Source organism: Misgurnus anguillicaudatus, chromosome 24, assembly GCF_027580225.2.
Source record: "Misgurnus anguillicaudatus chromosome 24, ASM2758022v2, whole genome shotgun sequence".
NCBI classification, from domain to species: Eukaryota; Metazoa; Chordata; class Actinopteri; order Cypriniformes; family Cobitidae; genus Misgurnus; species Misgurnus anguillicaudatus.
In genome coordinates, this window is record NC_073360.2 from 11929067 (window position 1) to 11941384 (window position 12318).

At 34.7% G+C, this 12318-nt stretch overlaps 1 protein-coding gene across 4 annotated transcripts in view; it reads right to left on the reverse strand.

Annotated features, from left to right (window-relative positions):
• Nucleotides 1-10574: 10574 nt before the first annotated feature.
• Nucleotides 10575-12318, reverse strand: part of ptgir (prostaglandin I2 receptor) — a 50966-nt gene continuing 49222 nt past the window's right edge. For all 4 annotated transcript variants that reach the window (XM_055195992.2, XM_073862675.1, XM_073862674.1 and 1 more), the window contains one exon: nt 10575-11318. In XM_055195992.2, coding sequence (XP_055051967.1) covers nt 11040-11318 — 279 coding nt within the window. In that variant the 3' untranslated portion in view covers nt 10575-11039. The remainder of the gene's footprint in view (nt 11319-12318) is intronic.

Here is a 12318-nt window from a genome sequence, read left to right on the forward strand (position 1 = left end):
AATTATCCAGAAATATGTCTATTTACAACTCGGAGGGTTGTTGTACCCTTATTTGGAAGGGTCATGAATAAATAATGTTGAGCTCTGCTCTGATTGGCTGTCAGTCAGTGGCTGGTCATTCACTCAGTAGCTGGTAGCTAAGCAATCTTATATTTTTGAGCCTGTATAAGACAAAGATATAGATTTTCAGGAATAAACAATAGTTTGAAGATTGGAAATGAACGTTTCTAAGTGGTAAGTTTAATTGTGTTTTTTTAGTATAGACCTGCAAAACCTAACTGTAAGTTAACGTCATTAGTAGAATTGGTGGTGGTCGCTTTCGAAGCTTTTACCAATCTTTTGTTTCGAATCATTGGTTCGGAGGTTATTTTTAAACTGGCCAAGTCACTTGATTTTAGCAAACGACGATTCATTACATCATAACTGTTTCGAAACGATGATTACAAATGACCAGTACTAATATGGTTAGGTGAACTCGGGTCATTTTTTTTATGCAAGTTCATAAGACATTAATGCTTCTGACTAATAACACTATAATTTTGTCTACTTTTTGTTTATAGACAGATACAAAGATAAACTGACATGTGCATAATTAAAAGAGAGTACGTTTTAATGATCTGTTTGCCTTAAATAAAACAAAAAAAACACAGAATACAATTTTGTTTATGGCTTAATTAAGTTAAATAATTTGTTTTTCTTAAAAATCGTGCTATTATTTTGTGAAATGTGTAAAATTTGAACCAATTTTGTTGCTTTACGCTATTTTGACCAGCAGGGTTCGCCAGCGCGTGTGGTATTTTGAACGCTTCGAAAAACTGAATCAATTTGCGAAGTAATTGGTTCAATTGATTCGAAGCTTCGAGTTTTCTCCCATCACTAGTAGAACCTCAGCCTAATGGTAGCATATAGCATTAACTAGCAAATAGCACTAACTCAACAGTCACAACTTTGAGCAACATTGTAATTAATTTGTATCAACATTGTAATGAATTTAATGTTGGGGCGTACATCTCGACTTTCTAGTGTTATTTTGAGATTGGCCGTTTTCTAGTGGTCTTTTCTGCATGAGGTTTACATAAGAAGGAGGACACAATAGTGTTTGAGGCTTATGATGTGTTATTACCGTGTACAGAGCTCGTATTATTCATCTATGCCTAGATAAATACAACTACAAACTACAGCAACTTTAAAAAAATTCATAAAAGTTCATAAAGCTTACATTTTTAGGCATTACCAATTGAAGTTTTTTTTAAGCTTAAAACTTTCACCTAAAGTGAGAATAAAACTGAATTTTTAAGTGTTACCAATTCAAGTAATTTTTTTAAGTAGATCCAACTGTAGATTATGCTACCCAACACAGCATATAATATAATTTTAAGTTAACATCTGCTCAATATTTTAGAGTTTATTGTGCACTTCTAAGTGTAAAGAAAATGTCATTTTTAATGATAAAATTCCTTGATAAGTTTTGTTTGATTTATACAATGTTGACAGAAGAGGGCGCTGTTGGAAAACCTATTCATTTTTTAATAGTGGTCTCAGAAATTATGGGACTTATTATTTGTACTGCAGGTATCTCACTTACTCTTAAAGGGAGAAGGGGTTAGAGATTTTATATACATTGTTTATAAAAGTTAATGAAACCTAAATAGTCTGTTTGCATGTAACATTATATATGCTAATGGCTGGAACTGTGGTATTGTCTTGGGGCAGGAAAAATGACAGGTAATGAGAGATCCAAGCATAGTTTACCTTCTTACTGGAACGCAATGGAAAAATAGCAGAGATGGTTTTCTTATCATGTAATCTAGATTTCCCACTGTGACCCAGAACTGTGGAAAACATTTGCGTGGCCCACACAGTGCCGTCAAAGCTGACGTTTATTTATTGATCCGATTGCAAATGGAGGAGAAAATGGTGTGGTTTTCTCTTCCTCTCCGCACAGTTCCTCCTCTGTGTGTGTGTGGCATTGATTGTAAACTGAGAAAAGCTTTTGACCACATATTTACTTGAATGCTTGTGTGTGACACATAAGCTCGACACTTATTCCTTTAATATATGTCACTGAGCCACACATACTAAATTTGTCATTGATCAGTTTAATTCTGAACGTTGCTTTTTGCTCAATTCATGGCAACTCAAAATAACTTCAGAAATCTGAGATCAAGCAAGTTTTTAAATGACTGTAATTTCGATGTCCAAAAACGCCTATTTTTATTTTATAGTGTGAATATTGTTCACAAATCTGTGTTAGTAAGCGCTTCTCTTTTCCGAGATAATCCATCCACCTCACATGTGTGACATATCAAGACAGCATGATTATTGCACAGGTGTGCCTTAGGCTGGCCACAATATATAGGCCTTTTGTGTAAATAGGTCTCAGTTAAAGTGGTCTAGACTACAAATCCACTTTAGTGATGCCATTTGCTCATTTAAACTTCACTCTCATTCCAAACTGCTTCTTTTAGAATATCCTGAAACATAAAGTGAAAAGGCCAATCAAGCCATTTCATCTGATTCACACACCAAATCAAACAGACGGAAAGAAAGTGTTGACCTTAGATTTTAAATAAATAAGATTGCAAATACTGACTGTGGTCACGGATGTTGAAATGTAAAGTTTGATTCACGGCTCTATAAAAGGTCTGCCATCTGTTTCAAGCCTGACGTCTGTTGCCAAGCGAATCTCAATTGCCATTAAGTGTGTACTTCAAAGTCCTGTAATCATCAACATCACACTTAACATTTCCTCATCTGTGGAAAATAAGGTGCTGGGGAAAGGGGTGAACAGGTCCAGTCCTAATATTGGTGTATACGTCACAGGATGCCATTATTCATTTGATTCCTGTGTAATATTACCCTTTGGGTTGACAAGAACTTTGTTTGATTATGTAACTAATTCATCAGTTGGCTTGTTTAGTCTCAGCTGCTTCAGAGCTACTGAGAGTTTCCAAGAGCATTTAGCTCCTGTTAACAGATATTTCCAGTTAAACATACCACCTTAAAAGATCCCTTACCTCAGTGTAACATAAAATAGTCAAGTTTATGCTGCAAGAAACACTGCAATAAACAAGTGTTTGTTTATATGTTGTATAGATCCATATTTTACCATTGTGGTGGTCATTTTGCATAAAAAACATTGATGTATAGATTGAGTATTAACATGTTATTGCAATTCTATTCTTCAGGTTTTAAATGGAAGATATGTTATAGTTACGTGCGTCAAGATTTACTATAAAAGCATGTTTTTATGCAGGGTGCAACTGTGCCAAAAAAAATTTAATCAATGAATCATCACTCAATAATAAAACTTGGTTGTAACAACACGCATTGATTCCAGTATTCTGGATCACACACTTCCTATCATTTGTCTTTTATTTTGTATAATCAGATCAAGGAGCTTTAATTTTTTGCTGTCAATAATCATTTGTCTTAACCCTACAGGTCTTACTGTATAAACAATCCTGCCTTTGAAATGCAAAGATAGCAAATTTAGCAAACTTTTATTTCATCAGGCTTGCCTTTATATAGTGTTTAAAATGATGATGTCATGTGCAAAATGATGTTGGAGTTTAATAAAGTTAAGAACGTCAAGGGCAATTTGTGTTAGATAAATAGTTTATCTACCATGACTTATAGTTAACAACATGGTGGTTATTTAAAGGTGCAATTTGTAAGATATTTGCAGTAAAATATCCAAAAACCACTAGGTCAGTGTTATATATTTTGTCCAACTGATTACTATCAATATCTGTAATGTATTATAAATATTTTGATTATTTTCTGCTTTTTCACAGAATAAAAACTGATAAGAACTTTCTCTACTCAAATATTTGTTAATAAAATGTCATATAGGTTCAAGCTCTTATATTATTGATGTTGTTTTGTTGTAAATTATAATTTTGTGTTTCCGTACATGAACCCTGTTCAGAACATTCTATTGTATTTCTCTCCACAGTACTGACAATACACAGTTTGTGTGTGTTTCTGTGGAGAATCACGTTTATTCAATGACTGACTTAATGTCAGTCATTAATTTTGTGTTATAATACCATTTATGACATCAAAAGTAATATAAAGTGATAAAAACTAAAGTTATATGCAACGGGTTTCCTCACAAATTTCTAGTAATGTCAACTAATCCGGGTTAAGAGTGCAGTAATATTGGAAGAAATTAAAACATTAAGTACATTAAACTTAACATTTTTTGTTATTTCAACCAGGCAAAATTAACTTTTTTTAGGGCAACGAGTTTCCATAAATTTTTATAAGTTCAATCAACCTGTATGGGCTTACAGTGTAGGAAAACAAATATTATGGAAGTATTGGGATAAATGATGTAAGCACACAGTGATTGACAGCAACCATTTAATTCCATCGTATTTGTTTTTCCTATGGAAGTCAATGGTTACTATCATCTGTGTGCTTACATCATTTCTAAAAAATATCTTCTTTTGTGTTCATCAGATAAAAAGAAATTCATACAGGTTTAGAACAACATGAGGATGAGTAAACGATGACAGGATTTTCTTTTTGGGTGAACTATCCCTTTAAGGCATCTCAAACATGCATTCTGGGACTAGTATAAGACATCTCCAGAACACCTACAAACATAGTCATGGAAAATCAAAGTATAGCATATTCATATGAAACACAAAATAAGTTGTCTAGTAGTATGTTCATCCACTTTCATTCATTGTGTTGAAAATAAGCAGTTTGTAAATTCATTTTTTTAAATGAATGAGCAACAACAACAGACTTTCACTGCTGACATTCATCACACAAAGGGAAAGAGCATCAAGGCACGCCACATCTGTCATGTATTTTAAACTCGGTGAAGTGTCACCACTCAACCTATTGTACAATTTCCTAGACCAACAGCATTGAGCAAACATACATTTGCTCTTGTAAACACATCGCTTCTGTGGTTTGTTCTCACATTGTGAAACCATTATACACTTCAGCTTATATTACCAGCAGGGTGAGATCTGAAAATAGATTAGAGTCAATGTTAAATGAACTGAAAAATATTAGCATATTTCCTTTACAAAGTATTACATAGGTTAGTGGTATAAGTTGGAGTGGTAGTTTAAAGCTCGAGAGCTTTTTATTAAACCCATCTTGTGTTTCTCGGTTGTCTCTTCAATACATTTGTATTGCTGCTAATGGTCATAATTGTAATCAATTCAAGTGTTTAATAGTCCATAAAGATGGACAATCACAACAAACACAAAACTATTGGACTATTGAATGCTATATACAGTGGTTTCCAAACTTTTTCAGCCTGTGGCCCCCCTTGTGTACGGTGCATTCCTTCGCGGCCCCCCAAAGAAAATTTGTGACAAAAAACTGTTCTAAAACTCAACATTTTAATAAAAAACATTAAATTATACAAAAAACAGTGCTTTTGGTTAGTAGCCTTATTTTTTTAGATTTAATTACACAGAATTCACGATAAATTAATGTATTTCATAAAACTGGGGGCCCCCTGGCACCATTTCGCGGCCCCCAGTTTGAAAACCACTGCTATATAAAATATACATAGGCCTACAATGGCATATAATCCATTTTCGCTGTTTTGCTATCTACACTAGTCAATATTTGGAGTGGATCAAAAATCAAAGGTGTCGTAAGACAAAAATTGGTATTGTTAAAAATTTTAAGACAACTTTTATGAAAGGTTTTGATCCATTTCAAATGTTGACTGCATTTTCATATAAAGCTGCTTTGAAACAATCCCAGAAAGCAGGCGACTCTGGGCCGGATCTGCACCAAATCTGCACCGAAGTCAGCCGCTCCGGTCTGGATGCGGCCCGGAGTCATGTAACATGTAACAATGCATTTTTGTGATTTTTCTTAAATTTGTACAATGCCCTCTCCTTTTAATTGTATACTTTTTGTTTTGTTTGATTTGAGCCATGGTTTTTGTTCTTTTCCCTTAATTTTTTCTTCTTTTTATGTTACTTCTAATTATTGTAATGTTTTGGTTGTAACCATAGACTGTAAAAAAAGATGGACGTAGTGACGTCACCCATTGATTTGTGAAGATTGTTTTTGAAGCTTAAAGTAGGCGGTGCCTGACGTCGCCATCTTGGCCGCACGTCACCGCGCATCACCCGTGGATATCCAAAAATGGGTAAAGAGGCGGGACGTGGGTGAAGCTGAGGTGACTGGTTGATGAAACCATGCCCGCCTAAATCGACTCTAGTGACAACAGTGGCAGTTAACCTGTCACTCAAGTGGCCACGCCCTTAATTATGCAGAACTTTAGGGCTTAATTATAATTTAAACAAATGAGTTACAAAAAAATTCACCCCCCTCAAAGTTGTCATGAAGTGAAAAATAACTATACAGGCCAAAAACACTTTTTGTACCAGGCTGTAAACATATAATTTTTTTACTGTAAAGTTGGCCATTTTAACATTGAGGTCTATGGGAATCGTCTACCTTTTGGAGCCTGCCTCTAGGGGCCAGTCGATGAATTGGAGAGATCAGAAGGTTGCCACTCGGTTGTAACGTATCAATTACATATTCAATAAAGAAATTAAAAAGAATTACATTTTGATTGATTTTTGATAATGGTATATAATAATATATTAAATTTTATAAATAAATGTACATTTTGAACAGGACGATGAATGTCACATTTTTCTATAGCGTCTTCAAGGCAGCCCTGATTTAAAAACAACCTGGAATTTTCATCAATCCTCTAATTTCTTTTCAAATAATTAATTTGTTGCATAACATTTTGGTGCTGAGAAATCGACAAAGACATGTTGTTTGTTTGGAGAGGGTGTTGTTTTCTTTACTAGCGTTCTGATAGCAGGCAACTTAAGCTGCAAAGTGCAATTGAACAATATTTGAAGTACTATACTGTATACTGTGCAAAGAAACTTGGTTCAACAATATAGCAATTTACAAAAATATCATATCACATCATAGGGTGTCAAATTTATAACATGGATGCAAACAGCACATTTTCAGCACACATGATGGGAAGGAGAGGAACTTTACACTGGCATTGCACGCTATACAGTACACATCAAACCTGTTGTGCTATGCACACAAATAACACCAATCACTTAGTTTGTTTACTCTGTAATAAAATCTTAGGTAATAACTTCCCTTTCATTGCAATTTATAAAAAACTCATAGACACCGTTAGTGGCTATTTGTGTTTTATGTGTTCCCATTACAACCTCTGATAGAACTACATCGGCTTGTAACAATAAATACATATTATTTAGCATTAGGGGTGATAGTTCTTTTGACCCCCCCACATATACACAGTATGTATGGTATTGTAGGTAAAGTCTGGTACTTTGGGTGCAAGTTATGATTTCTTATACTGTATATTTAGTGGTTGTTTTAAAACAAATACAATATTTCCTTAAACTTTCCCGTACAATTGGCTTTGTTTCTTAAGAATGACTTTATTAAATATTATGACAGATTCTCCACATACTGTAATAGCAAACAGATGCGAACACATTCTATAATAATACATATCAGCAGAATATTGCACAGCTCCCACCTGTTACGTCTGTGCGGATCTCTGTTTTGTTTCTTGGCATTCTCTCTTCACTATCCCATCCCAGATCCATCCTGTTGTCCCATTGGTCCATTCAGATGTCAATCACCCAACTTTATACTGTACATGACGTCACATTCTACCCTACCAATCCACATCATTCGACAGTTTTAAAAGGACGCCAGAACAAGTGCGCGTCAGTCGTCTCTCACGGCGTGTTTACACATTTATTTGCTACATAATAATTAACTATTGCCCTTTTGTTGTTGTGTGCTGGTTGTCTCATGTTTTGTTCTTTTTTGGTTTTCACAAAGGTTTCACAAAATGCCTTCCGGGAAAATGTTCTTATATAAATAAACAAACATACAACACATATATATATATATACACAGCGAATTTGACACATCTGTATTTTTATCAGTAAGAGGATTTCTAAGTGGGCTACTGACACAGAACTTCCACCAGATGTAGCCATCAAGCCAAACATTGAATTCATAAAAAGAAATCAGAACATTTAAGTATACAAGTTGAGTCATAATAAGTGAAATGACACAGGGGATAAGAATTGAACACATGAAGAGAACGAGGTGTAAAATGGCATAGAAAGTCAGGAGATCACCTAAAATCTGTCAGTATTGAGAGAGAAACCCTGCCCCCTATCAGTACTAATTGATATCAGCTGCTTTAGTCCTAATTGGCCTATAAAGGATTCTCATTACCCAGGAGGCACACAGGAAAGACTTCATAATGGGTAAAAGCAAAGAACTCTCTCAAGATCTTCGTAATCTTGGCAGTCACTTTATTTATTATGACTCAACTTGTATACTTAAATGTTCTGATTTCTTTGTATGAATTCAATATTTGGCTTGATGGCTACATCTGGCGAACATGTTGTGTCAATAGCCCACTTAGAAATCCCCCATATATATATATATATATATATATATATATATATGAAGAGTTTCGTTGCAAAACGAGATAAATCCATTTTTTAAGATTTTTGTCAAAACATGTTTATTATTATGTTATCATGTTATTATTTTGTTTTATGGTGCTACTTAGCTGTATTTTTTAAGTTATGAAGGTTTAAATCAAAACAAACCAACTGCAGTTGAATTGTTATTAATTGGAATGCACAACCAAAAAATGAGATTTCTGAACAATAAAAAAACGGATTTATCTCGTTTTGCAACGAAACTCTTCATATATATATATATATATATATATCAAATGAAAAAAGACCCTCTGCTTTCAAACAAACAAACAAACAAAACGTGAAAAAAACTTTCATCCTATCTCATATGTTAAATTTTGTTAGATATCAGATTGAGAATGGATATCAAAACATACACAGAGTTTTAAATGTTGAAAAATTAGTTTTGCTTTAGTTTTTTATAAATTGGGTGACAACCATCTAGTGGATAATAGCGGAATTACAGGTTACCGTAAAAAAGTTTTCAGGACAGCATCATTGGCAGGGAAATGTTTTCTCTTAATTGACAAGATAACCCGTCAATGGTGGGTAAAGAGTTAATTTTACACAGTAATGTATGATACGCTTTGGCTATGATTTAAACGAATGACTCTGTTGCCGCTAAAACAGTCTATACCATGGAAGTCACGGGACACATTGTGCACACGTAGGTAATAACATTACATAATATTAAACACATTTACTCAGGGTTGAGTGCCACCTTTTATACATTTTGCGTTTTGGCTAGTTAAGTTAGGGTGTAAATACGCTGAAATATGGCAGACAGCAGCATATGTATCCTATATAAAGTCGGATATACAGTTTTGTGTTAATTATTTGGGACTATCACAATAGCTTTGAGAGCGGTTATGAGAGCAAGCATGCATTGCTAGAGGATAGTTTTTATATCTACACATACATTCTTATTACTGTACTGTACACTATACAAAGCCTTATGATTTCATTATTTAAATAAAATCATAATTCAATCACATACTTGTGTGCCATCATTAAATACAAACTGAAATGTGATTTTTACATTTTCACAAAAATGCCCACTTCAAAACACATCTTAACACCAAAAACAAAGGTTGTAGGACTAAAACTCACCATTGCTGAGCAATTATTTAGGGTTTGTGAACCATTCTGCTATATTTATCTGAAGAAAATGATCAAATACAGCATGACTTAATTTTAAAGTAAAACAAATTCATTAACTAATACTCTCACAATGCCATAAAAGACCTATTTTTGGCTGAATGGTTCCATTAAGAACCTTTAAAGGCACAATGTGGGACTTTTAGAAGAATCTTTTGACAGAAATGCAAATTAAAATACATTAAATCTATATTATTAGTGATTTATAAAGATCTTACATGATGCACTGTATTGTTTTTATTTCCTTATGAGACGTTTTTATCTTCGTACCCTTAGATGGAAGTCACTTCTATGTTTCAGCTAACGTAGCTTCTCATTGCGTTTCGAAATTGAGGTTAGTTGCAATTTGCAATCTCACCACTAGATGCTGCTAAAAATCCCACATTACATCTTTTACGTCTGATCAACAGTTCTGTTTAGAAAAAAGTTAGGTGGAATAAGGTTCTTCAGGTTATATAAAGGCAAGAAAGAAATGTTTTTTTTTTCTATGGCATCGCTGTGAAGAACCTTTTAAGCCCCCCTTCATTTTAAGAGTGTAGGCTTTTCACACTTTTATTTGTTATTCAGTGCTATTATTTATAAAGGGTGCTAACCACTTTCAGAGTTATAAATGGCCCACGAATGAAGATGTGAAGCCATGATCAAATGTAGTGTGAAAAGCCTTTAAATGTTATAGAGCAATGCATTACCACCCCATAGCACGGTTTTATTACTGTACGTTTGATGTGTCTAACACTTCGACATGTTGATATATTTGACCGTTCTGCAGTAGACAGAGTCTTTCCTCTTTTCTTAAAGGGACAGTACACTTAAAAAAGTCCATCATTACTCAACCTCATGTCGTTCCAAATCCACAAATAATGTGGTCTCCATTCACTTCATTGTATGTAAAAATAGCAGCATTTCAACAGATTGGAACAACATAAGTACATTTTATTTCTTAGGATTTTAATCTGTATCCAAAGTTTCTGACATTGGACGTTTCTCGATGCTTGTTAGGTACTGATAAACTGCAGACTACTGTTTGTGAACATCTGTACACACTTCTGTTTTGGGTATGCATGTGGTTTTTGGTATGTGCCACATCCTCAAATTTGCTTAATGGTTGTTTTTATACATTTAGTTTCGGGTATTTTAGCAAGCACACTTGCACATCTAGGGATTTTTCACCTGCTTAGGCATAAATGTTCATATTTACAAAGTCTTTTGCTTCCATTTAATGAAACTGCGGCCAGACCAATTTTTGTCCATTTTTCGACATGCTGTCATTCTTGGTTTGATACATTCGTATTGTCTTTTTAGGCTTAACCAAATAAAGTCCAACCCCCCTGACTTTTTTAGCACACAATGTCATTTTGTCCTTATATCCTCAAGATCTCATTGTGGGAGGGTACAATAGATCTTGCTCTGTATGGCGGTGCTGTTACTGGTGTCTCCTACTTCCAACGGGACAGACAGGGCGTTCTGAGCCGTGCTCTTTACTGCATCTTTGGGAAAACGACAGCGGAAGAAGGATCTGAGGTGTTTAAAGACCGTCTTACGAAAGATGATGAAGATCCAAGGATCCAGGATGGGGTTACTAGCATGGAAGCGGAAAGCCGCGAGGTTTTGCTGGTCGTTCCCCACCGGACTGACGGCATTCAAGAAACCACAAATCTGACAGAAAGAGAAAGAGAGAGAGAGATATTAATGGAAAAACACACAAGTCATCTTCTCTCTAAACTTCACTTTATCTTAGTCTAGTCTGCAAACATTTACTTTAGAGATAAATTGTGTATTATTTTAAACAGAATGTCTTGCACAATAACTGTACTGTAGTTTGTAATGTCAAAGACGAGGATTAGGTAGAAGGAGACACAAAAGACAGTTCTTGCCTGTCATTTTCAAGCCTAAACAATCTTCTCCTAAAAATGTAAATGGGTACATTTTACGCCCGTGTGATGTCCCAAACCCACATGAACAATAAATAGAAGACACAGCATTATTCAGAATAATGTCTAAGCTTTTCTTTTAATATTCAATGAAAGTGGATGGAGTCTAATCATTGGACATTCTGCTAGAAAATGTTTTGTTGCACACAAAAAGAAAGACACATGGGTTGGGAACGACACAAGGATGATTATATGTTGACAGATTAGTCAGTTTGAAATCTCTGTATTTTCTTACAAAATCGCATTGATTACCAGCAGAAGACGACCTTTAATAACCCATTGGAGGCGCGTGAATTACTTATGTGAAGGATGAATGCAGTTTTTCCGTGATCCCTGTTTTCTACCATTATGAAGCTTGGAAGAGCAAGGACATGTATTAAAATAAGCACAAATGTGTTCGTCTGAAAGATGATGTAGCTCAGATTGCTTGAGGGTGAGTACATCATGGGCTAATTTTAAAAATTTGGCTATCCTTTTAATTCTGATATCACTCATCACTACCTGGTCCAACCGCTCACAGATGCCACAAGACAGTGCTTCTCAATCCAGGTCCTCGAGTACCCCCTCCCAGAAAGTTTTAGATGTCTCCTTTTTTAAAACTCATCAGCCTCCTTCCAGAATTGTTAACTTATCTTCCTAAAAAGCTGATGAGTTAAATCGAGTGTTTTAAAAAAGGAGCCTGCAGACTGCTGTGTACACTGTCTGTGAGTTTATAAAATATTTGC